A 27,108-nucleotide genomic window follows, 5' to 3' on the forward strand; every position below is an offset into this window, starting at 1 on the left:
TGAGGCAGGATTTGTTTCTCTAATTCTTACCCTGCTGTTCTTTGCTGTGTTAGCCATTTTGAGCTTTCTAGGAAAATTTCCTGTCCCTACCTCCTATCTCCAGTCAGTGGTCAACGTTGGTGCTAGGATTATAGAAGCCTTCGATGGCTTCTGACTTTTTGTGTGGGGCCTGGGGATCAAACTCAGGTACTCTGGCTTGAGTGGTAAGTGCTTTATTCACTGAGCCATCTCCTTAGTCCTTAATCTGTCTTATTTCTCTATTATTTAGTTGCTTAGTTTTTTGTTTTTCTTTTTTTAATTTTTTTTGTTCATTTTTATCTATTTATTTGAAAGTGACAGAGAGAGAGGGAGAGAAAGAGACAGATAGAGAGAGAATGGGCGTGCCAGGGCCTCCAGCCACTGCAAACGAACTCCAGATGCGTGCACTCCTTGTGCATCTGGCTAACGTGGGTCCTGGGGAATCCAGCCTTGAACCAGGGTCCTTAGGCTTCACAGGCAAGTGCTTAACCGCTAAGCCATCTCTCCAGCCCAGTTTTTTGTTTTTCAAGGCAGGGTCTCCCTCTAGCCCAGGATGACCTGGAATTCACTCTGTAGTCTCAGGTTGGCCTCAAACTCACAGCAATCTTCTTACCTTGATCTCCCAAGTGCTAGAATTAAAGGTGTATGTCGCCATACCCAGTAAAACAGTAGAAACTTTTTTTTTAAAATTTTTTGATTTTTTTCGAAGTAGGGTCTCACTGTAGCCCATACTGAGCTAGAAGTCACTCTGTCATCCCAGGCTGTCTTTGAACTCATGGTGATTCTTCTACCTCTGCCTTCTGAGTGCTGTGATTAAAGGCGTGCACCACCACATCTGACTTAAAACTTATTTCAGGGGGCTGGAGAGATGTCTCAGTGGTTAAGGCACTTCCTGCAAAGCCTAGTGACCCAAGTTCTTGAGGTTGACTTTGTCACTATGCTACAGTGGAGATAAGGAAGACTTCATTTTGAGGAATGTATTATTTATACTGTTTCTTCTGTATACCCCATATGTTTGTTTTTCAAGATAGGATTTCACTTTAGCCCAGGCTGATATGCCCATTTTCATTTAAAAAAATTATTTGACAGAGAGAGAGAAAAAAATCAATATGAATAGACATGCCAGGACCCCTAGTTCCTGCAAATGAACTCCAGATGCATGTACCATTTTGTACATATGGCTTATGTGGGTCCTGGGGAATCAAACCTGGGTCCTTTGGCTCTGCGGGCAAGCTCCTTAATCACTAAGCCATCTCTCCAGCCCCCCTTCCTTTTTTGGGAGAGGGGGGTTTCAAGGTAGAGTCTCACTCTAGCCCAGGCTGACCTGGAATTCTCTCTGTAGTCTCACGGTGGCCTTGAACACACGGTGATCCTCCCACCTCTGCCTCCCAAGTGTTGGGATTAAAGGCATGCGCCACCACACCTGGCCCCATCTTTTTTTTTTTTTTTTTTCGAGGTAGGGTCTCACTATAGCCCAGGCGGACCTGGAATTCACTGTGGAGTTTCAGGGTGGCCTTGAACTCATGGCGATCCTCCTACCTCTGCCTCCCAAGTGCTGGGATTAAAGGTGTGTGCCACCACACCTGGCCCCATCTTCATTTGTAACAGGAGCAATCCTAGAACATATTTGGGCTTGTTCATTATTTTAAATATGCTTTCATTATTTATGAATGTAGGCAACACCCAGGACACCTACTGTGTGAAAGAACACCAGAAGACCTTCCTATTCAAGGACCTTTGGGAATGGATGAAGATGGTCCTGCTAACTCTGCACATAACATGAGACTGACTAAGCTCTCCTTTCAAGTTGATAGGTATAAAAGCTTAATTTTAGCCTTTAGTGTGTTTCCTTGTTTGTCATACTGACCTCTTTATTAAAGGTCTTGACTTGGTAGAGTCTTTTCAAAGAGCAACTTTATGCTGGCTTAATGTGTCACTTTAGTACCTTTCACTGTACCAGTGTTGTCCCATCTTCCAGGTCTTGGACAGCCCAGCTGACGTCTCTGAATGAAACTATTCTGAGCTCCAAACGGGAGGTTTCCAATTGTGCTCCATGGTTCCAGGGTGTTTTGCATTTAGAGTCCCCTGAATCTGGTAATCACACCACCAGTGTGCCAAGCTGGTTTTTCCCTCCAGAGGACATGATGCTTGCTTTTCCAAAGAATGGTCATACCAAGACCAGCAATCTAAGATCATGGAAGGTGATGTGCCTCAATGAACAAGAGCAACCCACAGATCTCAAATGTATGTCTGTGACAGGATTCACTGCACTGTTCATTGCATCAGCAGGAGCGGCCAGATGTAGTGTTGTCCTCTGGGATCTAGAGACCCAGGGCATGCAGTGTTTTTCCCTTGGCCAGAAGTGTGTTCCTGTAGACAGTACTGGAGACCAGCAACTGTGCCTTGTTTTGACAGGTGAGAATGTCTTCTTAGACTGAAATACATAACTGAGAGATGGACTTACTTCTTAATGTGCTTGTTTTATTTGGTCGCCTGTCTCATCTCACTTCAAAGTGTTTTCATTCACCGAGGAAGTACAATGTAAGTCTGTAACATTATCTCATAAGAAGAGGCATGCAGGTTGAATTTTTAAAACTTCATTTGACTTGAGTCTATACAAACAGGTTGGTTACAAGCTGGATTTTCATGGGCTATGTATGTACAGATTTTGGTTGGCAAGATCTGTGTGTGTGTGTGTGTGTTTGATTTCATAGACAGGGTCTTTATGGAACTCATCCTGACCTTGAATTTACTGTGTAGCTGATGCTGGCCTTGAACTTCTAATTCCTTTGCCTTTACCTCCCAGTTTCTGGGACTATACGCCTATGCCACCATGTGTGGCTTAGTTTTTATGTGTTGTTGTTATTATTTTATTGTTTTCAAGGCAGGGTTTCACTGTAGCACTGATTGACCTGAAACTCACTCTTTAACCCTAGGCTGGCCTCAAACTATCCTCTTACCTTGGTCTTCCAAGTTCTGGGACTTAAGGCATGCACCACCACTCCTGACTTTAAAGTTAGGGGTTTTTTTGTTTGTTTTTTGTGTTTTTTTTGAGGTACATACTCACTCTAGCCCAGGTAGTTTGGCCTCCCAAGTGCTGGGGTTAAGGCATGTGCCAACATGCCTGACAGCTTACGTTTTTTTGTTTGTTTGAGGTAGGGTCTCCCTGGAATTTACTATGTATTACCAGGCTGGCCTCGAACTCACAGCAATCCTTCTACCTCTGCCTCATGAGTGCTAGGATTAAAGGTGTGTGCCACCACACCTAGCAATAGCTTAGGTTTTTAAAGAAAGATTATATCATAAGCATACAATAAAAATTTAGAGGATTTTATACAGAGTCTAGATTTGCAGGGATTACTGATCTAGAGCATGGGGTTTGTATTCCTGCATACTACCTTGTTAGAGCTAGGTTTTGATTCTCACAGTTGGCCTATTTGATTTCTGGTTACATTTGCTTTGCTCGTCTATCACCCTTCCCTGTCCCTGTCCCTGTGGGCATGGGACATTTTGAAATATCAGATATACATTCATCACATCCATTGAGTATATGTGGCCTTAAACTCAGTGATCCTTCTGATTCAACTTCCTCAGTACTTGGATTATAGCAAATGGTGATTTTCTTTACCTTTTTTTTTTTTTTTTTAAACTGATTATTGAGCATAGGGTGTTGTGCATGCTAGATAAGTACTCTACCCACTGAGCCACATTCATGGCCTTTGATACCCAAATTTTGATAATTTGTATTTCTGTGTCAGAAGCATGCTCAAACTTCCCTATAAAGTTTCCAGATAATGATTGTTTAAGATCATATAAATTAGAAATGTGAAGCTTAGTGTTGTTTTATAGTAAGCATTTTTTGTTACTTTATTGTTGGTTAAAAAACAGATTTATTTGCGAGGGGGGCAGGGGAAGAAATGGGTATCCCAGAACAAACACTAGACACATTTGCCACTTTGTACATCTGGCCTTATGTGGGTACTAGGGAATCTAACTTGGACTGAGAGGCTTGTGAGCCTCTCCCCAGCTCGTGTTGTTGGTTTTTCACCATTCTAGAGATTGAAACTGGTCTCATGCATGTTAAGCAAGAGTTCTGTAACTGATGTCTTAAAAATAAACCTTTTTAAAAAAACATGGAAAAACCATGAGCTAATTAAGGCCATAACAATACAAATATACTTGATGCTATGGTATTAGGTAGTTAGTTAGAAATTATTCCTCAGTCATAATTCTAAAACTTAAGAGTGTTCCTAGTAATTTATTTAAACATTTTTTTTATTGTTCCTACAGAAGATGGACTGTGTCTGATTTTGTTTGGTTTAACTCAAGAGGAGTTTTTGAATAGACTCATGATCCACGGAAGCGCCAGCACAGTGGACTGTCTTTGTCATCTCAATGGTTGGGGGAGGTGCTCGATCCCCATACATGCGCTAGAGGTAACTAACTGGTGAACTTCACTTGCTGCCACCTACTCTCAATTGACTAAGGCTCTGAGAGCATTTCATCTAGCGATCTCTACCCATTCTTTTGCCCAGGTCTGGTTATTTTTTTGTTTCCCTAACTATACTTCATTTTACCTTTACTGGCTTTAAAAGATAGGAAGTTATAATAAATACTGCTGTTTAAGATGTGTTTATTTATTTATTTATTTGAGAGAGAGAGAAAGAGGCAGACAGAAAGAGAGAGTATGGACATACTAGGGGCTCCAGATACATGAGCCACTTTGTGCACCTGGCTTTATGTGGGTATTGGGGAATTGAACCCAGGTTGTTAGGCTTTGCAAGCAAGTGCTTTTAACTGCTGAGCCATCCCTCTAGCCCCATAAATACTTTCTTAAAAAAAAACAAACATATGTTATTGGGCTGGAGAGATGGCTTAGTGGTTAAGAAGCTTGCTTGTGAAACCTAAGGAAACCATGTTCTACTCTTCAGATCCCACATTAGCCAGATGGACAAAGGTGAGACAAGTGCAAGGTCACACATGCCCACTAGGTGGCGCAAGCGTTTGGATTGCGAGTTCAGTAGCTGAGGTCCTGGCAAGCCAATTCTCTCTCTCTATCCCTCCCTCCCTCCCCCCCCTCTCTCTGATAAAGATAAATAAAAATATATAAAAATTATTTATTTGCAAGGAGAGGGGGGATATAGAGAGAGAATATGAATGAGAGAGAGGAAATAGGCACACCAGGGCCTCTTGCCATTATAAATGAACTCCAGATACATGCATCACTTTGTGCATTTGGCTTTACATGAGTACTGGGGAATTGAACCCTTACTGGCAGGCTTTGATAAGTAAACACCTCTACCTGCTGAGCTGTCTCTTCAGCCCTAATGCCCCCCCTTTAATCTGTAATTTTATCAATTTGAATCTTCTTGGTTAGTTTGGCTAAGAGTTTGATCTTATTAATCCTTTCAAAGAGCCAACTCATTGCTTGGTTGATTCTTTGTATTGTTTTTTTTTTTCCCCCTTTCTATTTCATTAATTTCTTCCCCAATCCCAATTAGTTTTTTCTGCCTGGTTGATAGTAGGTTTGGCTTGTTCTTGTTTTATCCAAGGCCCTAAGATGGATCATTAACTTATACATTTGAGATTTCTCATATTTCTTTTTCTTTTCAAGGTAGGGTCTCACTGTAACCCAGGCTGACCTGGAATTCACTATGTTGTCTCAGGGTGGCCTTGGACTCTCAGCAATCCTCCTACCTCTGCCTCCCAAGTACTAAAGGCATGCAGCACCACACCCATCTGTCTTTAAAAACAAAAATTGAGGCAGGAGGATCACTGTGAGTTCAAGACCAGCCTGAGATTACATAGTAAAATCCAGGGGAAATCAGCAGGATTTACAAGTAAGTGCCTTTAACATCTGAGCCATTTTCCCTGCAGATCCTGCCTTTTAATCTAATCAGCTAATCTGTGTCTCTCAAATAGGGAATTGTGACCATTAATATTCAGAGTTATTACTGAAAGATGTGTATTACTTCCTGTCATTATGTTGACTTTAATGTTTGAGATTTTCCTGTTCCTTTCTTTGCTTAGCAATTCAATCATGGTTTATTCTTCCTGTTGGCCTCAGGGATATGTTTGTCTTTCTCTTCAATCTGGAGTATTCCTTTTATTATCTTTTGTTGAGTTGGTTTAGTGATCATAAACTCCTTGAACCCCTTTTTATCATGGAATATTTTCCTTTCTTCTTTTGTTATGATAGACAGACTTTCTGGATATAGTAGTCTGGGTTGGCATCTTTTATCTTTCATCCCATACCGTCTTAAACTTTGAAAGTTTCTCTTGAAATCTGCTGTTATTCGATTGACCTGCCTTTATAAGTGGCTTGATGTTTTCTCCTTTGCTGCTGTGTGTATTAGTTTGACTGTTTTCATTCTCCTGGTTTTATTGGTGAGGCTTCTAATAGAAATTCTATTTGTGGGCTGGAGAGATGGCTTAGTGGTTAAATCGTTTGCCTGCGAAGCCAAAGGATCCTGGTTTGACTATCTAGGACCCACATAGGCCAGATGCACAAGGGGGTGCACGCATCTGGAGTTTGGCTGCAGGCCCTGGCACATCCATTCTCTCTCTTTCCCTCTTCCTCTCTCTCAAATAAAGAAATAAGAAATTCTGTTTGTTCTAATGTTATCCCAAAAAATTGTTTTATCTTTTTGTTTGCTAACTTGCCTTTGAGACTTTAGATCTTTCAGTCTTATATAGTCCAAGCTACCCTCTCCTTCATGATCCTTGTGCCTATTCCTAAGTGCTGAGGTTATAGGTCTAAACTATCACACTTGGCTTTCTTTATTACTCTTGATTCATTTTTCTCTCTTCTTTTTATGTTTTTAAATATTTATTTACTTATTTATTTGAGAGAGAGAAAGAGGCAGATAGAGAGAATGGATATGCCAGGGCCTCTAACCACTGCAAACAAACTCCAGATGTATGTGCCACTGTGTGCATCTGGCTTATGTAGGTACTGGAGAATTGAACTTGGGTCCTTAGGCTTCTCAGGCAAGTGCCTTAACTGCAAAGCCATCTCTCCAGCTCCATTTTTCTCTTCTTTGACTGCAATTTTCAGATATTTTGTTTTTGAGCTTTTTTTGAGATTGAACTCAGGGATCGGTTAACTTATTGTCATCTGTAGCAGTTAGCTGGGACAAAACCCAATTAGAGCACTTGATGAGAGGAAAGGCTTTATTTAAGATATTTTGTTTTTGAGCTCAGTGATTTTTTTTTTTTTTTCTCCCAAAGTAAGGTCTCACTCTAGCCCAGGCTGACCTGATACTCTGTAGTCCCAGGCTGGTCTTGAACTCACAATGATCCTCCTACCTCTGCCTCCTCAGTTGCGCCATCATGTTCAGTGATTGTTTTTTTGTTTCATGTGATCAGCAACAGTATTGTCTTTATTTTAGGTTATTCCTGAAAGATGATTGCCATAATTTCATTCAGCAGTTGTTTTGTTTGACCAATTCTGCGGTTTCTATTCATTTATTTATCTGTTTATTTATTTGCAAGCAGAGAGACAGAGAGAGAGAGAGAGAGGGAGAGAGAGAAGAGATACAGACAGAATGAGCATGCCAGGGCTTCTACCCACTACAAAGGAACTCCAGATGCATGCACTGCTTTGTGCATCTGGCTTTATGTGGATACTAGGGAATTGAACCCAGGTCATTAGGTTTTGCAGGCAAACACCTTAACTGCTGGTCCATCATTCCAGCCCTTGTTTATTTGATTGATTTATTGATTGATTGATAGATAGATAGATAGATGGATGGATGGATGGTATGAGTATGGGTGCAGTAGGGCCTCTTGCCACTGCACATGAACTTCAAATACATTCACCACTTTGTGTGTCTGATTTAACATGGGTACTGAGCCAGCAAGCAAGGGCCTTTAACCATTGAGCTATCGCTCCAGCCCCTCCCCCCCTTTTCTAAAGCTTTTGATACTGGAGATTGAACTCAGGGATCGCATAACTTATTGTCATCTGTAGCAGTTAGCTGGGACAAAACACCCAACTAGAGCACTTTATGAGAGGAAAGACTTTATTTCAGGCTTAAAGTTTTGAGGGGAAGCTTCAGCATGGCAGGGAAAAGCAACTAGTTCAAAATGTTAACATTTACAGCAGAGAAAGAACAGCAAGCATACGCTGGCACTGAACACACAGTGAGGCCAAACTCGTCCACCCCAAGGTCCGCCTCTCAAATGCTCCACCAGCTGGGGACTAAGTAGAAGCTCAGTCACAAACACCCGAAGCTATGAGGGACATGGGCATTCAGATACCATGTCAGCCTGCTACCACATATTAATTCAAATAGATGATAACTTACCTGTAAGTGTGATCCCCAGGTACTTAGCTTTGGATGGCTTCAGGATTATGAAACAGAGCTGGAAGGGTTTTTAGTCTAATAACCTGTTTCTAGTGAAACAAATTGTTACTGGAGTTATAGGCTAGAAGTGTTCATTCCAGAGGTCCCAACACACTAGATTTTGCCACCTGCGCAAAAATCAAGTGCTCAAGCAAAGAATCAAGTGATAGTAAAGCCAGAGAGGGATTTCACTGTGGCCAACACTGAGAAGTGCAGGACAGGAGGACGATCATCTTAGGTGCTGTCTTCCAGGTGCTAGCACTAGTTTGGAGAATATGTAGGGAAAAGAGCAAAGGTAAGAGCCAAGAAGTATGTGTAGCTAAGCGGCCATCGTCAGGCCGTGACCTGGATATTTATCTCAGGCTTGGTTGTGTGAGGTCCTGCTGGCACACAGAAAGTTGTTTGCTTGAGAGGCAGCTTCACTTCCTATCATGGGCCATGCCAGGCTAGTTGATCTCAGAACTTGACAAAAGTAAGGGAGGGAAAATGACTCAAATCGAACAAGTTTGATAAAATGGAGGGAGTTAGTGCGTCAGTGGAGGGACTTATAATTAGTAATGATCAGAATCCTCGCTAAAGCTCAGGTACTGACACAGTGTAAAGACAGCCTCGTGTGCCCTGTGGTCTCCACCCGAACAGTTTTGTAGGTAAAAACCTGTGTCCTGATTTCCTTTCCTTTATTGTAATTATTTTTCACTGATTTTCCCCTACATTTTAGGCTGGAATAGAAAATCGTCAGCTGGACACAGTAGATTTCTTCTTGAAGAGCAAGGAAAATCTTCTTACTTCATCCTCAGACTCTTCTGGACCTGAGCAGTGTCATCCCTTCCTATCTCACTTATATTTAAAAAGTGAGTGAAGTAAAGGTTTCTACATTTATACTTAGAATTTTTAGTCAACTTCAAATTGGGCATTGGGCTTTATGTGGATACTGGGGAATTGAACCCCTGGCTGGCAGGCTTCTCAGGCAAGCACTTTTAACTGCTGAACCATCTCTCTAGCTGAGCATGGTATAATGTCTAATCCTAGCAAAGCTGAGTCAGGAAGGCTGCAAACTCAAAAGGTAGCCTGGGCTAGAGAACAAGATTGAAGGCAGCTAACTGGTGCTATATAGAAAGTCCCTGTCTAAAAATCAAAGCAAGCTAGGTGTGGGGGTGTACGCCTTTAATCCCAGCACTCAGGAGGCAGAGGTAGGTGGATCACCATGAGTTCGAGGCTACCCTGAGCCTACATAGTGAGTTCCAGGTCAGCCTGAGCTACAGTAAAACCCTACCTCAAAAAAAAAAAAAAAAAAAGTCAAAGCAAAACCAACCTTTCCCTCCTCCCCCCATAAAATCAAGTTATGCCCACCCTATCTCTGTTTCTGTCTCATACTTTTTTTTAAGTGCTGTGATCAAACCTGGGACCTTGCATGTGCTAGGCCAGTGCTCTACCACTGAGCTATACCTCAGCACTCTTTTTTGTTTTGATTGTAAAGCTTATTTCCCTCCCTTTTGAGTTTCTGGTTGTTGTTAATGTGGTTTAATTTATATGAAAAGATCTGGTTTGGGGTATTGAATTGTGTCCATCAGCAATTACATGGTCATTAGTCACTTTTGCTGGTTACTGGTCATTGACTTTGCCTGACTCTCTATTCTTACCTGCCTTGCTGCTTGCTGAAGGTAAAAATGGGTCTGAAATAAAATACATAGGAATGTTGGGTATGGTGGCACATGCCTTTAATCCCAACACTCAGGAGGCAGAGGTAGGAGCATCACTGTGAGTTCACCCTGAGACTACATAGTGAATTCCAGCTCCGCCTGGGCTAGAGTGAGACCCTATCTTGAAAAAACAAAGAATAAAAAAAAAAAGTTTAGGGGTTGGAGTGATGGCTTAGTGGTTAAGGTGCTTGCCTGCAAAGCCAAAGGACCTTGGTTCAATTCCCCAGGACCCATGTAAGCCAGATGCGCAAGGAGGCGCATGCATCCATTGCAGTGGCTGGAAGCTCTTGTGTGCCCATTCTCTGTCTCTCTTTCTTACTCTCTCTCAAATAAGTAAAACTAAAATATTTTAAAACATTTTAGGGCTGGAGAGATGGCTTAGCGGTTAAGCGCTTGCCTGTGAAGCCTAAGGACCCCGGTTCGAGGCTTGGCTCCCCAGGTCCCACGTTAGCCAAATGCACAAGGGGTCGCACGCGTCTGGAGTTTGTTTGCAGAGGCTGGAAGCCCTGGCGCGCCCATTCTCTCTCTCTCCCTCTATCTGTCTTTCTCTCTGTGTCTGTCGCTCTCAAATAAATAAATAAAAAATTTAAAAAAAACTATTTTAAAAAAATTTAAAAAAAACTATTTATTTAAAACATTTTAAACCCCACAAAAATAAATAACTAAGTATATAAAATAAAATATATGGGAATAAGCTTTACCTACTTTCCTGGACTCGTGTTCCTCACAGTTTTTACGTCTGTGCAACTACAAAGGCAAGATCAGTGCTGTGATGACGAGGGGCACTTCATGAGGGCCGTCAGCTGCAGGTGGAGGACTTGCACTCCTTGCACTAACCTGCATGTGCAAGAGAGTGATTTTAGAATTTTACAGGCTTAAATTCAAATTTTGGTTCCCCGGCCAGCAGGGAGTTGAACAAGGACTCAAGGAGAAGTTAACCTGGGTGGGAAAAGGCAAATAGACACAAGGAGACCATGCTAGGTGTTTGTCAAGGCTTTGAGATTTTATTTTTTCCACGTAGGTTTATATAGGTTTGTAGAGGGAAGGGGACGTGGTTAGGGCAAAGATCACAGAGTTACTGGTTAAACCGCAGTGCCTTTGTTTCTTCATCAGCTACCGGCAGGATGGGGAGTGTTTAGCCAGGTGTACGATCCCATTGTTTCTGGTAGTTGAATATTAGGTGAGGAAGTAGAAACTTAACTTGCTATATGGCAATCTTTGTTTCTGGTAGTTGAGTATTAGGTGAGGAAGTAGAAACTTAACTTGCTATATGATAGTCTCTGTTAACATGGCCAAGGTTTGGTTCATAGCTCCCAACATTTTGGTTCTGCCACTGTTGCAGACCAGTTTGCATTGCTGGTAGAAATCACCCAACCAAGAGCAGTTTGTGGGGAAAAGAGGTTTATTTTGGCTTACAGGCTCCTAGGGAAGCTCCACGGTGGCAGGGGAAAACGATGGCATGAGCAGAGTGTGGACATCATCCCCTGGCCAACATAAGGTGGCCAATAGCAACAGAAAAGTGTGCCAAACACTGGCAAGGGGAAACTGGCTGTAACACCCATAAACCCGCCCCCAACAATATACTCCCTCCCTGAGGCGTTAATTCCCAAATCTCTATCATCTGGGAACCTAGCATTTGGAACACCTAAGTTTATGGGGGGACACCAGAATCAAACCACCACAGCCACTTTGAAAATTAGCTTGTGTAGGGTGCTGGAGAGATGGCTTAGCAGTTAAGGCACTTACCTGTGAAGCCAAAGGTCCCTGATTCAGTTTCTCAGTACCCACATAAGCCAGATGCAAGAGGTGGCGCAAGTGCCTGGAGTTTGTAGTGGCTAGAGGCCCTGACATGCCCATTCTCTCTCTACCTCTTTCTTTTCCTCTATGAAATAAATAAATTAAATTAGCTTATGTAAGTGACTTACCTTCTTTAAGCCCAAAGCCTCAGTCTTCTCATATATGGAAAGGGGAATACAACATCTGTTATGTTGTTGAAAGGAGCACATGAGATGCATTTATAGAACAGCAAGAATAATACTTGAGATATACGTGGTCAGCAAAGTGATAGCTTGAGGTAATACCATTAATTATTAGTAACTACAATCAACATCTGCAGGTAATATGCTTTCCTAGTCTTGTGAGATTTGGGAAACTAAGACAATTGGTCTTTCCTTGTATTTAAAAATGATATGGATATGTTAATTTTCTTGGGAATAGTCTAATGCTTTTCATGTTAATTTGTTGTTGTTGTTGCTGTTTTTTCCCTCAGATATAGAAGAGCTGACACCAGCATTGGATTTACTTTGCTCAGCAATTAGAGAAAGTGATTCTGAAACCCAAAGCAAACACTTTTCAGAACAATTACTTAATCTGACACTGTCTTTCCTTAATAAACAAATACAGGAGCTTTTTGTCCACACTGAAGGTAAGAATAACAGGAAGGAAGGTGTCCCGGCCAGCGGGGAGTTGAATAAGGACCCGAGGGGAAGTTAACCTTAGTGGGAGAAGGCAAACAGACACAAGGAGACCATGCTAGGTGTTTGTTAAGGCCTCGAGATTTTATTTTTACATGTAGGTTTATATAAGGTTGTAGGGGGAAGGGGACATAATCAGGCCGAAGATCACAGAGTTACTGGTTAAGCCTCAATGCCTTTGTTTCTTCATCAGCTACCGGCAGCATGGGGGAGTATTTACCCAAGTGTACGATTCCTTTGTTTCTGGTAGTTGAATATTACACAAGGAGGTAGAAACTTAACTTGCTATGTGGTGGTCTTTGTTTCTGGTAGTTGAGTATTAGATGAGGAAGTAGAAACTTAACTTGCTATATGGCGGTTTCTGTTAACATGGCCGAGGTTTGGTTCATAGCTCCCAACAGAAGGGGTGATTATACTATTTCTGTGATACAGCAGGGCTATCAATTCTGCTGGTGTGTGAAAGAGCAGAAGCAGTGGAGGGCCATTCGCTAAAGATAAGTGAAATTGATGAGTAAAATCGGTTTTCAAATGAGGCAGGTTGACAGAAAGACCGATTGGAATCATTGTGAAGACTGTGACTAGGATTACATTCTACACAGCTACTTGCAGTTAGGAAAAAACCTCAGATGGATCATTGGAAAATACTCAGTTTGGAATTTGGCATTCTCTAGAATTCCTTGTCTTCCCTTTTTCCTCCCTTCCACCTCTATTTACATATCCATACATACACACAAATGAATTGTACATGCATACACACACGCAAATTGGTGCTTTTGTGTTTTGCACAGAGTTAGATGATCATCTGCAGAAAGGAGTAGACATTTTGACCAGCTACATTAATGAGCTTCGAACTTTCATGATAAAGTTTCCGTGGAAGCCGACAGATGCTGTAGATCAGCATGATGACAATGGAAATGTCCCTGTGGTAAAGGAGAGTGAACTATGGAGAGAACTCAGCGTGGAGGTAATACAAGTCAGCTTTCTTTCGGAAGACTCAGAGAATCTGAGAAAAAAAAAATAGAAGAAATAGAATTTAGAATCTGTGCACTTGTGATTTATAATCTTTGGCCAGGGCTTAGATCTTATTGGTTCTGGGATTTCTAAGTATGACTGCAAATGTATGACTATAGATTCTGTTATTCAGTTAAGAACATAATTAGATTCTCCTATTGCAAGTTTTTTTTTAAGGTAGGGTCTCACTCCAGCCCAGGTTGACCTGGAATTCACTATGTAGTCTCAGGGTGGTCTTGAACTCATGGTGATCCACCTACCTCTGCTTCTCAAGTGCTGGGATTAAAGGTGTGTGCCACTATGCCCGGCTACCAAAATTACTTTTCTTGCTATTTTTTATTTGCTTTTTCCTGACTTCTTCATAGATTTATCTTCCTGTGTTCTTCCCTTTAATCGTTTCCTTTTTCTTTTCTTTTTTTTTTTTTTTTTTTGAGGTAGGGTTTCACTTGAGCTCAGACTGACCTGACCTGGAATTCATTATGTAGTCTCGGGATGGCTTTGAACTCACAGTGATCCTCCAGCTTGCCTCCCAAGTGCTGGGATTAAAGACATGCACTACCATGCCTGGCCCTTTAATGTTTTTTTTTTTTGTTGTTGTTGTTAGTTTGTTTTGTTTTTTCTCTTTTGGTTTTTCAAGGCAGTCTCACTCTAGCCCAGGCTGACCTGGAATTCACTGTGGAGTCTCAGGGTGGCCTCAAACTCACGGCAATCCTCCTACCTCTGCCTCCTGAGTGCTGGGATTAAAGGTGTCCGCCACCATGCCCGGCCTCCCTTTAATGTTTTCAAGGATTTATCGGTGGTCCTCTGCTCTTTATTTCCTCAAAGTCAACTGATTTTTTTTTTCTTTTTCAGGCAGAAACTGTGTGTGTGTGTGTGTGTGTGTGTGTGTGTGTGTGTGTGTGTGTGGTTTTTTTGTCGAGGTAGAGTCTCACTCTAGCCCAGGCTGACTTGGAGTTCACTATGTAGTTTCAGGCTGGCCTCAAACTCATAGTAATCCTCCTACCTCTGCCTTCCCTACTCTGCCACACCTATCTGTGTGTGTTTAAATTTTTGTTTATTTCTTTGAACATGTGTTTATGTGTGTCAGGGAGGCGTACCAGGGTCTCTTGCCTCTGCAAATGAATTCCCTTTTCAGATTTTTTTGGTGGCTTAGAAATTGAACCCAAACTGGCAAGCTTTGCAAGTACCTTAAACCACTGAGTCATCTCCTGGGCCCCTGTGTGTGTGTGTTGGGAATGGGGATTCACAGTTTACTGAGATGAAAACTGTGGGTTCTGTCTCCAAAACCAGGTCTGGGAATGTGTGCAAGTGATGTATCTTAAAATCTCTTGAATGCCCCAGGTTCAGAATGTCTCCTTTCTGTTCTGCCTGGGACGTTGACCTTCAGACTGGCTCCTGGTTTTGAAGTAACCTTCCATTATCTCCGGATTGTGGTCTTGAATACCTTTCAGTCCATTCTCCATGCTGCTTCCTAACCGTTTTTCCTAAAATACATATGTAATAATGTAAAGGAGGGTCCTTGTTATGGAAGGGGTTTCCAGTGGTTCCACGTACATCTCAGGGTAGAGAGTGCCTATACCCCTCCATCCCTACCATCACTCCCCCCCCCCCACAGCCCTTGGTGATGGAGCCTCTGCTTTTCTTACTGCTCTCTAATTCTGTTGCTTCACAGCTCCCTCTACTCAGAAGCCGCCACCACCTTTTAGTTAGCCTTCCTTTGCATGTGTGGGTCTTCTCACCTTCCTTAGCCCCCATGGCCTCCTTATCAGTGTTTGTGTGTTCTGCACTAGGCTTTGAGCTCTAGTCAGTGGCTCTGTTCTAGTCAGTTTCATATCCCTGTGCCTTGCCTCAAATCCAGAAGTCAGTTTTCAATGAAGGTCTCTTAGTAGGTGTACATGTATAAGCTGCACACTGATAATTATAATAAGCAAAAAGACAGAGAGAAAATAGATAAAAGGAACCTAACAACATTGTTCTTTTCCCTAGGAAGTTATTGCCAGTGCTGTTTTAGATAACAAAATACCTGAGGCACAAGCCTTCTTCAGGACCAGTGGTCATCCTGCTCATAGGCTTGAGGAGCTGACCAGGATAGGCCTAGATCTGGTCTTTGACAGTTTAAAAAAGAACAATATAAAGCCAGCCTCTGAACTACTAAAGAATATGGTGAGTGGCATAATCCATTTGTGTGATCCTCAAGTCTGGTGTGTACGAAGATCTTCCTTCCCTTTCCTTTTTTATTTTTTTCATTTTTCAAGGTTGGATCTCACTCTAGCGCAGGCTGACCTGGAATTCACTATGTAGTCTCAGGGTGGCCTCGAACTCACAGCAATCCCCCTACCTGTCTTCCGAGTGCTGGGATTAAAGGCGTGCACTAGCACGCACGGCTTCCTTTTCCTTTTTGTTTTAGACAGGGTCTCACTGTGTAACCCATGATGACACAGGACTTACTAAGTAGCTCTTGCCTCCTGTCTCAATCTCCAGAGTATTTGGGATTATAGACATGAGTCACCACAGCTGGTGTTTCCCTTGCCTCCCCCTCTGTAGCCCAGTGTGACATTGAGCTGACCCTCTTCTTTCCTCATCCTCCCAGGTGCTGGGATTGCAAACATACACCACCACACCCTAAGTCTGTGAGACAATGTTTTCCATAAGAGACTTCACATGTAATTTCATGCATGAGGGCCTCATTATTTGTTGGAGGACATTCTGTATTACTTACGTGATTCCATCTATCTCCATTTGAACATTTTGGTGGAGTATGCTTTTGCTTGGGGCTTCATGATCCCTTATTTTGCTTCATTTTAGAAGAGAACTCCTAGAAGTAGGGCTCCTGGGCTATCCTGAGGTTTGGCTCTAATCTGCTTCGTTGAGTCTTGCCCATGGTCAGGTTCTGAAAGTGCAGAGGAGTGAACTGTGCAAGGGCTCATTGTTTCCATCCACCCTTGTTTTCAGCCAAGTCCCTTAGTTGTAGTCTTAGTTCTGTGGTAGGGTACTATTACTTTAGATTGTTCTGTGGTTTGCCTTTGCAGAATGCACAAGCACTTTAGGGATAAGCAGTAAATACATAAAAATTGATGTGGAAGAATGATATTCACAAAAGCACAGGGGGTGTGGTATTGTAACAGGGTACATGTCTGTAATAGAAGAATTCTGTACCTAACATTTATGTTCAAATAGTCTGTCTCATTACAAAATCTAAGTTTTTTTTTTTCTATTTGCTCTAGGGCTTTGATGTGAAAAATCAGTTGCGCAAGATTTGCTTCTATACAACTGATAAAACTATACGGGACTTTTTGGTAGGTACAGCTGGGACTGTGCAGTTCACATATTTGATTTTGCAGTAGAGTCTTGCAGTGGAACCCATCGGGTCTGCAGCTCATGATCTTGCTGCTTCAGCTTCTTGAGTGCTGGCATTGCAGACACTCACCACCATGCTGCTGCAGTTTGTACTTTATAGATTTTAGAAAGTCTGGGCTGTACGTGGTGGTGCACACCTTTAATCCAGCACTCAAGAGGCAAAGTAGAAGGATTGCTGTGAGTTTGAGGCCATCCTGAGACTGCATAGTAAATTCCAGGTCAGCCCAGGCTGGAGTAAAACCCTATCTCGGGAAAAAAAAAAAAAAAAAAAAGATTTTGGAAAATCTTGGTGAAAAATTTGACAGAAAAACTTAAAAATAATTTTAATATTCAGGCATCATCTAAGAAGTAAACATGACAGCCCCCCTCCTTTTACTGAGGTAGGGTCTTGCTCTAGCTCAGGCTGACCTGTCTTAGGGTGGCCTCAAACTCAAGGCAATCCTCCTACCTCTTCCTCCCAAGTGCTGGGATTAAAGGTGTGTGCTACCACACCCAGCTATGACAGCCCTTTTTAAATGACTATTTTGCACTTATGACAAACTAAAGATGATATTAACTTCAAAAATGCAGAATCTAAGCCAGGCGTGGTGGTGCATACCTTTAATCCCAGCACTTGGGAGGCAGAGGTAGGAGGATTGCCATCGTGAGTTCAAGGCCACCTTGAGACTACAGAGTGAATTCCAGGTCAGCCTGGGCTACAGTAAGACCCTACCATGGGGGGGGGGGGGAAGCAAAGCTCTCTCTATCTCTTTCTCTGGTACTATGAATAAAACCCAGGCACTCTACCATTAAGCTATATTCCAGCCCTGGAATAAATGGCATTTAGTCTCATGATTTTGTTTTACAAATGTTCTTGGTTTTGATGAGGTCATTACTTTAATTACTTTTTATTCAAGGTTGAAATTTTAAAAGAAAAAAATTATTTTTCTGAAAAAGAGAAAAGGACTATAGACTTCGTGCATCAAGTTGAGAAGTTTTATTCAGGACATTTCCAAGAAAATATGCAGATCCAGCCCTTCCCCAGGTAGTCTCATTGGTCACCTTTGGTGATATTGGAAGAATGTTGTAGGTAATGTTTAGTTTGCAGTACCTGTGAGCACAAGTTTCTTACGTAGAACTAAGCCTGTTTACCCCAAGAACATAGAAATTGTGTCTGAAGAAGGGAATTGGGAACTTTCTTTCATTTCACTATTTGCAATTAGAATTGTATATTCCTCCAGAGGAGAAGCCCTTGAGCAGATAAGTAGGAATGCTCTTTCCTTGAAAAAATTTAAAAAAAAAAACAACAAATAAATACAATGTCACTGTTTTTAGGTATTGGATAAAGGACCAAGATTTTTTCAAGCACAAATCTGTTGTGGACACATTCCTCAAATATGATCATAAAGATGAATTAAACAAACAAGATCATAGAATTGCATTAAATTGGGCTCAATGGTGGGATCAGCCCACACAAGAACACATACTTCTCCCCAAGATAAATCCAGAAGGCAAGTATGAGAGAACACAAAATAGGAGCATGTTGAATGAAGATTAAGTTGTGCAGTAGTATTTGAATATACTGAGGTCTGTATCTTAGAAATCCTTTTTTAGGGAAACATCCAGTTTCTTTAAAATACAGGTCATTACATTAAGACCTCTTGCTTGGCTCAGAGTTGTTTTTTTTTTTAATTTATTTATTTGAGAGCAATAGACAGAGAGAGAAAGAAGCAGAGAGAGAGAGAGAGAAAGAGAGAGAAAATGAATATGGGCGTGCCAGGGCCTCCAGCCACTGCAAACAAACTCCAGACATGTGCGCCCCCTTGTGCATCTGGCTAACGTGGGTCCTGGGAAGTCGAGCCTTGAACCGGGGTCCTTAGGCTTCACAGGCAAGCACTTAACCACTAAGTTATCTCTCCAGCCCTTTTTTTTTTTTTAAATTTTTTGTTTATTTTTAGGCTCAGAGTTTTTGTAATGGGTTTATAATTGGTAGTGAAAGAAAAAGTCATAGGTTCAATGGATATTTCAAAACTTAAAAGTTCTCATTCTAAGCCGGGCGTGGTGGCGCATGCCTTTAATCCCAGCACTCGGGAGGCAGAGGTAGGAGGATTGCCATGAGTTCAAGACCACCCTGAGATGACAGAGTTAATTCCAGGTTAGCTTGGACCAGAGTGAGACCCTACCTCAAAAAACTAAAAAAAAAAAGTTCTCATCCTAGCTTCAAAGCATAATTCTTTGTTGTTACAAGTAGTGTTTAAATTCCTTCTTGTGTAAACTCAGGACTCATACCTGGCTTTAGAAAATAATGAACAATGATGTGCAGTAGCGATTCACAGAATCGAATCTGTGTTTACCATTATAACGTAAGTTTTTCTAGCAAAGAGAGAAAAAAGGGTTGGACAGATAAATGAAATGCAGTTTTTAGTACCTATTTCACTTTAACCACTAGTGAGGAGAAACAGTTAGCTCTTCCTCCAGCTAGTATTATAGTATGAATTAAGCAAAAGGGGAGACCTGTATAAGAAGCAGTGAACCTGAGTAGTTCATATATGAGTATGTCTAGACCATTATACTTACTTGGTAGTAATTCTAGATTAAGTTATATGTAATGACCATAATTTATTGCTGTTTTATAATGTGTTCAGGGGCTAGAGAGATGGCTCAGTGGTTAAAGTGATTGCCTATAAAGTCTAAAACCCAGATTTGATTCCACAGTACCCATGTAAGCCAGATGCACAAGGTGGCACATGTGTTGAGTTTATTTGCAGAGGCTGGAGATGTTGGCATGCCCATTCTTTCTCTATCTGCCTCTTCTCTCTCTTTACCTCTCCCTCTTTTTCTCTCATAGATAAATAGACAAAATGTATGAAAAATGAACTAAAATGTGTTTTGTTCTTCATATAGAACACAAGTCATATTCCCCAGAAGTCCTCTGGAGGTACCTCACAGCCCGTCATGATTGGTTAAGCATTACCTTGTGGACTGGAGAATTTCAAAACCAGGAAGCTGTTTCACTTCAGCAGAACAAATGGCCTCCTTTGACTGTCAATGTTATTGATCAGAATACTTGCTGCAACAGTTACATGAGGAATGAAATCTTAAACAAGCTGGCCAGGTATTAGAACTGTTGAGTTAATCTCTGGTGGGAAGAGGAAACGTAAGAGCAAAATGATGATGAGGGCTGGAAAGATGGCTTAGCAGTCAAGGCACTTGCCTATGAAGCCTAAGGGCTCATGTTAGACTCTCCAGATCCCATGTAGGCCAGGTGCACAGTGACCCAGCACACACCGTTTCACATGCATACGAGGGGGCACGTGCATCTGGAGTTCGATTGCAATGGCTAGAGGCCCTGGTGCACCGATTTCTCTCACGTTTGCATTAAAAAAATAAATAAAAAAGCAGTCTGTTGGGCTTGCCTCGAAAAAAAAAAAAGGTTTGATGGTATACTCTTGAAGTTCCAGTGCTGAGGAGGCTTGTTGACAGTCTAGCCTAACCCTCCTTGTAAAATTCCAAGCTAGTCAGAGACTTTTATCTCAAAAAAGGTAGACATCACTTGAGGAAAAACATCTGGGATTGTCTTCTGGCTTCCACACGCACACACACACACACACACACACACTCACACACACTCACACACACAGTGGTGATGAGAAGAGAATGTGGTTTAGTAAATAGGATGCTTGCCTAGCATGTTTGGGGCCCTATGCTGAATCCCAGTGCTGCAAAAAGAAGTGTGTGTGCATATGAATTTTTTTTTTTCCTTTAAAATTTTGCCTTTGAAAACTTATAAGTAAATCTAATGTAGTATTGTTTTGTACTGTTATAAAGTTTATAGTGTACTATCTTACTGCTAATGTTGTAAAATCATCTGCATTTAGTGGTGTAGCAGAAGTATCCTGGGCCCATAAAATCATGTACAGTGGGCTGGAGAGATAGCCTGGTGGATATGGCGCTTGCTTGCAAAGTCTGATGTCCTGGGTTTGATTTTCCAGTACCCACATATAGCCAAATGATCAATGGCGTATACATCTGGAGTTTGCTTGCAGTGACAAGAAACCCTGACATATCCATTCTCTCTCTCTATTTTCTTTCTTTTCTCCCTCTCTCCTTGAGGGTGGGGAGAACCTTTTTTTGTTTGTTTGTTTGTTTGATCTCTAGCCCAGGCTGACATGGAATTCACTATGTAATCTCAGGGTGACCTCAAATTCACTGTGATCCTTCTACCTATACCTTCTGAGTGCTGAGATTAAAAGTGTGTACCATCAAAAAAAGAAAGAAAGAAAGAAAGAAAGGAAAGAAAATCCTGCTGTCATTTCTTCTCAAAGTCCTGTTTAGGTATAGTATGATCTCAGTAAAAATTCCAGCTTTAAAAAAATTATGATGACAAGCTGATTTCAAATGTTTTTATGTGTTGGGTGTAGTGGCGCATGCCTTTTAATCCCAGTTCTTGGGAGGCAGAGGTAGGATTGCTGTGAGTTCAAGGCCACCCAGAGACTCCATAGTGAATTCCAGGTCAGCCTGGGTTAGAGCGGGACTCTACCTCGAAAATTAAAAATAGCAAAAACAAATGTTTATATGGATATGCAGAATGTCTAGAAGAACCAGAAAAAAAGGACTTCTCCCTCCTCACAGTTAGCAAAATTATTTTAAAGCTGCAACAGTTAAGACAGTGGTAGTGGTAGAGACAAGCAGACCAGCTGAACAGAAGAGAGGGTGCAGAAACAGACCCATAGATGTATGCTCAGTTTCTGTGTGACAGAGATTGTACTACAGAACAGTGGGGAAAGAGTGGACATTTTGAGATAACTGAATAAGCGATGTAGGTAAAATGGCATTGGATTCTTACCTGATCATTTACATTCAGTCATTTTCAAATAGATTTAAAAACCCAAACGTCAAATTTAAGCTATAAAATATTGGAAGAGGCTATGGCCCCATGACCTTGGGAGGAGTAAGGCATTCTTTCCAAATGTCTCAAGCAGCAAGAAAGAACAATTACAGAAACTAAGAGAACTGCTTAGCAAGAGTAATGGCCCTTGGTGTAGAGTGTCAGTCAACTTGTATTCACACAGTAGGAGAAACCCCAGCTATCTCTGTCTCCCCTTCTTTCTGACTCTTGTCTTCTGTTAGGGCCTCCCACAGAGTGAAGCAGAACATTAGCCCAAAAGTACTGTGGGGTCTTGTGCAGCCCAGACAGATGAGCATCCAGGAATACTTACATAATAAGCACCTAGGTATTTCACAAAGAGGAAGCCCAGGTGGCCAGTGCACATAGGAAAAGATGTTTTTCACATTTGGAATCATGGAAATAAAATTTTATTTTACCCCAAATCTAGGAAAAATATAATCATATAGTGACATAGTATATCACCATGAAAACAAAGGAGCTGTATCCGTGAATATCAGTGTGTGCATAAATTGTACAATACTGAGTAGAAGAAATAGGGTAGAGAATAACACATTCCTAATATTTTGTTTTTATGTAAAGTTCAAATTGATAAAATCACTATTTAAAGTTGCATACATGGATTATAAAAGTATAAATAGAACTGAGGGAATACTATCACAAAAGTAAGGGCAGGATTGTGGTTAGCTTCATTCAGGATCATGAAGTGGGGAAGAATGTACTTCAAGCTTCCAAAATACAATTTTCTGTAATATGGGTGCTGGTTACATGGTATTACTTTAGGCTCCATATATGTTTTCCCTGTCCTATTGAATGGTATATATATTTAGCAGTAAATTTACACACACACACACACACACACACACACACACACACACACACACACACTTTTTTTTTTTTTTTTTGGTAGAACTTCATTCTAGCCCAGGCTGACCTGGAATTCACCATGTACTCTCAGGGTGGCCTTGTAATATTTGGAAATATTTAGCCGGGCATGGTGGAGCATGCCTTTAATCAAAGTACTCAGGAGGCAGAGGTAGGAGGATTGCTGAGAGTGTGAGGCCACCACCCTGAGACTGCATAGTGAATTCCAGGTCAGCCTGGCTAGAGATCCTACCTCAAAAAAAAAAAAAAAAGAAAGAAAGAAAGAAAGAAAGAAAGAAATAAAAGACTCTACACACACACACAGTTTTTATTTACTTATTTGAGAGAGAGAATAGGCATGCCAGGGCCTGCAGCCACTGCAAATGAACTCTAAATACATGCGCCACCATGTGCATCTGGCTAACATGCGTACTGGAGAATCAAGCCTGGGTCCTTAGAACTTGCAGGCAAGTACCTTAACCACTAAGCCATCTCCCCAGCCCTTTTTGAAAAAAAAAAAATTGAGACAGAGAGAGAGACTATGGGCATTCCAAGGCCTCTAACCATTGCAAACAAATCCCAGATGCATGTGCCACCTTGTGCATCTAGCTCTCGTGGGACCTGGAGAATAGAACCTGGATCTTTAGGCTTCACAAGCAAGCACCTTAGCAGTTAAACCATCTCTCCAGCCCTCTTATAAATACTTTTAAGTAAGTAGTTGAAACTTTAAACAGTGGAAATGATTTGGTCTGTTTTGAACCTAGTATTGTTATTGTAGTTTTTGCATGTGTGTGTGCCTGTATACATGTTGTTAGGTATGTGGGGACATGCAGGTGTGTGCATGTGAAGGCCAGAAGCTAACGTTGGGTGTTGTACTAGATCAGTCACCCTTCATCTTCTCGGCAAGATCTGTCACTGAGCTTAGAGCTCACTAATAGAGATAGCTAGATTGTCAAGTCCGTGAGCCCCAGGGATTCCCTATCCATGTCTCCCCAGCTCTGGGATTACATGTGGACACCATCATGCCTGACTTTTTACATGAGTTCTGAGGATCCAAACTTGGATCCTCATGCTTGCACAGGAAGCATTTTACTCACTCATTCATCTCGGCAGCTTTTTAACTGACTATCTCTAAAACTTGCCCAATAGGAGTGGGATTTTTCTTGCATCTGAACTAGAAGACTTTGAAGTCTTCCTCCAAAGACTGAGCCATGTTGGGGGAATAATTCAGGACGCCCTCCCTGTTCAAAACTACAAGTCTAAAGAAGGCTGGGATTTCCACTCTCACTTCATTCTCTACTGTTTGGAACATAGTCTGCAGCATCTTCTTTACGTCTACCTTGACTATTACAAGTGAGTTTGCATTTTCTCTTTCCAATTTCTGAATTGCTTCTTTGCAGAAGGGGCTATTGAGACAGGATCTCATGTAGCCCATGCTGGCCTTGAATTCTTTTTTTATGATTTAATGTAATTTATTTATTTGGCAGAAAGAGGGGGAGAGAAAGAGAGAATGGGTACACCAGGGCCTCCAGCCACTGTAAACAAACTCCAGACATGTACACCCCCTTGTGCATCAGGCTAACGTGGGTCCTGGGAAATCAAACCTGGGATCTTTGGCTTTGTAGGCAAGTGCCTTAACTGCTAAGCCAGCCCTCCAGTCCTGGCCTTGAATTCTTGAACTTGCTATGTAGGTGAGGATGATCTTGAACTCTTGATCTTCCTGCCTCTGCCTCTCCAGTGCTGGGATCATAGGCATGCACCACTGTACCTGGTTACCTGAACTGCATTTTGAGAAAACATTAATCATCTAGGAGTGCTGATTTTGAGATGTTTCCTCTTTAACACTTGTCACATCTTTATTTCAGTGCCATATGCAACTAAATGCATGTGTGATCTTTGTTGATATTAATTCTGCAGCATCTTGTTAATCTTTCACATGACTTGAGATTAGAGTAAAATGGTGGGGCTCAGGGTATCTATCAGTGGTAAAGCACCTGCCTATCTTTGCAGTCATGGGTTCAATCACCAATGTTGTGTACAAAAAAAAATGAATAAATAAAATGAAAAGTATGCTTGAACAAGTTTAAAAGAGAGGAAGATTACAAAGTTGGAATTTTTGATACTTTTATTACTAGGAAAATGCTAAACAACTTTGATTTCATAGTTACTATAAGATATATTAGATTATCTCTAAAACATATTTAGAAGATAGATGTCTATCAGTATATACCTGCCTAAGATTAAACTGTAGAATCTTACCTGTGACCATTGCTGATTGCTATTGGGTCAGTAGCAACAGCAATGAGTGTGGTCCCTCATATATACTCTTGGCTCTAGGCTGAGTGCCCTGCATGCATTTATTCACTTCATTGTCACAGAAAGGATACCTAAGGCATACAACTAGTATGTTACAGATTCATGTTTAGTTCTGTTTACTTTTGGGGGGGAAGGTGTAGCACATACATTTCTGCCCTAAGAGAGAACTTTTTTAAAAATTTTGGGTAGTGAAGACTAGGAATTTGAAAAGAGAATGTATTTTCCATTAGTATCATTGAGACTTAGACATGGGAATGTTTTCTCCAAAGCACAGTGACAAAAACCAAATTAAGAGCCAGATTTTCAAAGTACCTGTTTTGAGCCTTAACTCAGTTGTTGTCGCTCTATAACTCTGTAAAGGTTTTCAGATCCCTTAAGCTTGAAAATGAATAAAAGAAAAGAAAATGTTAAAAGCTGGGCATGGTGGCACACACCTTTAATCCTAGAACTTATGAGGCAGAGGCAGGAGGATCTGAAATTCTAGGTCGTCCTTGACTACTTAGTGAATTTGTGGTCAGCCTGGGCTACATGAGGCTGGCTCAAATAAGCACACATACACACACGCACACACACCTATACACACACACAAGGATTTTTTTTGTGCTATATGTGTTTTTTAATACTAGGATCCTTTTTTGTTGCTTTTTAGTGGCTAATTGTTTACTTTAGCGCAGGCTGGCCAGACCTTTGGTAATTCTCCTGTTTCTGCTTCCTCAGTGCTGAGATTATAGGCATGTACAGGTGTGAGCAAAAGCGTTTACTTTTTTTTCAGCCCAAGGCCTTGTACATGTTAAGTAAATACTCTTCTACTGAGCTATCTTTCAGGGTTTTTGTTGTTATTGTTTGTTTTCAAGGTAGGGTTTTACTCTAGCCCAGGCTGACCTGGAATTCACTATGGAGTCTCAGGGTGGCCTCAAACTCATGGTGTTCCTCCTACCTCTGCCTCCCCAAGTGCTGGGATCAAAGGCATGTGCCACCACCCCTTACTTTTTTTTTTTTTTTTTTTGACAACATCTTTCTATGTAATGTAGACCAGGCCAGCGTGGGGCTCAAAGTCCTCCTACCTTAGCCTGCTATGACAAGATTATTCTTTTCTAATGTTAGCTATCAGCTGTGTAAACTAATTGTTATATCCTATATATTAACCATAGATGATTTTTTTTTCTTAATACAGACTCAGCCCTAGAAATTGTGCTTTTTTGGAAAAGAAAGAATTACATGATGTTCATCCTTGGTTTGAATTTTTAGTTCAGTGTCGACAAGTTTCCAGTAACTTAACAGGTATGGATGTGCTGTGTTTAGTTGAACCCTTTCCTTAGATGGCTCTGTTGAATGATGCTGAATTTGTGAACTCTTTACATAAATCATTTGGGATAGTTGACTCTCTGACTGTAATCCAGGTTCACACTTTACTTATGAAAGAGAAAAGCAAAAAATATTGGCCTCTGCTCTGCCAAGAAAAGCCAGAGTTAGAGCTGCGATGCCATAGTTAAATCCCCTTCTCCTACTTCTGCTTCCTGTTTCTGTCATTCTATCAGTCCATCTTAAGGGAGTTTCTGCTCCCACGTAGGTGGATACCCATTTCTACAAGGTTTGTTTTTAAGGTGCCTGTTTTATATATTTACAGGGCTAGAGATTTAACCCAGGGCCTTTCACACACTAAGCACATGTTCTATCACTGAGCTGCAAATGGAAAGAAAAGAAATTCATTTCTGGATGGGATTGATATATAGGAAATGGAGTTTGCTCCAGTTACAGATAGGAAAAAAACCTTGTTACTTCTAAGGTATGCAGGTAGTGTTACCCCAGAATTCTGGGAAAACATAGGCTTAGTAATTACCCAGACGGAGGAATGCAACATCCAGTTGTCTCTTTTTGTTTTTCTTTCTTTCATTCTTTTTAATTTTCTGTTTTATTTACACTGTGGCTTTTAAAATATTTTATCTATTTATTTATTTGACAGAAAGAGGGAGAGGGAGGGAAGGAGGGAGGGGGGGAGAGAGAATGGGTACACCAGGGCCTCTAGCCACTGCAAATGAACTCCAGATACATGCACCATCTTGTATATCTGGCTACCATGGGTCCTGGGGAATTGAACCTGGGTCCTTTGGTTTTGCAGGCAAACACCTTAACTG

At 41.3% G+C, this 27,108-nt stretch overlaps 1 protein-coding gene and 1 non-coding gene across 2 annotated transcripts in view; one reads left to right on the forward strand and one right to left on the reverse strand.

Annotated features, from left to right (window-relative positions):
* The window catches only part of Spg11 (SPG11 vesicle trafficking associated, spatacsin), a 100,322-nt gene that overhangs the window by 12,712 nt on the left and 60,502 nt on the right, over positions 1–27,108 (forward strand). The window contains exons 5-17 of the mRNA XM_045156991.1: positions 1,695–1,832; positions 1,997–2,433; positions 4,309–4,454; positions 9,085–9,217; positions 12,336–12,491; positions 13,329–13,504; positions 15,538–15,714; positions 16,776–16,847; positions 17,805–17,932; positions 18,223–18,398; positions 19,792–20,002; positions 23,807–24,010; positions 26,148–26,254. Of these exons, the coding sequence (XP_045012926.1) occupies positions 1,695–1,832; positions 1,997–2,433; positions 4,309–4,454; positions 9,085–9,217; positions 12,336–12,491; positions 13,329–13,504; positions 15,538–15,714; positions 16,776–16,847; positions 17,805–17,932; positions 18,223–18,398; positions 19,792–20,002; positions 23,807–24,010; positions 26,148–26,254 (2,261 nt within the window). The remainder of the gene's footprint in view (positions 1–1,694; positions 1,833–1,996; positions 2,434–4,308; positions 4,455–9,084; positions 9,218–12,335; positions 12,492–13,328; positions 13,505–15,537; positions 15,715–16,775; positions 16,848–17,804; positions 17,933–18,222; positions 18,399–19,791; positions 20,003–23,806; positions 24,011–26,147; positions 26,255–27,108) is intronic.
* LOC123463272 lies at positions 7,377–7,444 on the reverse strand. The gene has a single exon (XR_006638855.1). It is a non-coding gene; the product is annotated as a small nucleolar RNA SNORD2 (small nucleolar RNA).

The sequence above is a fragment of the Jaculus jaculus genome, chromosome 8, assembly GCF_020740685.1.
Source record: "Jaculus jaculus isolate mJacJac1 chromosome 8, mJacJac1.mat.Y.cur, whole genome shotgun sequence".
Taxonomy (NCBI): Eukaryota; Metazoa; Chordata; class Mammalia; order Rodentia; family Dipodidae; genus Jaculus; species Jaculus jaculus.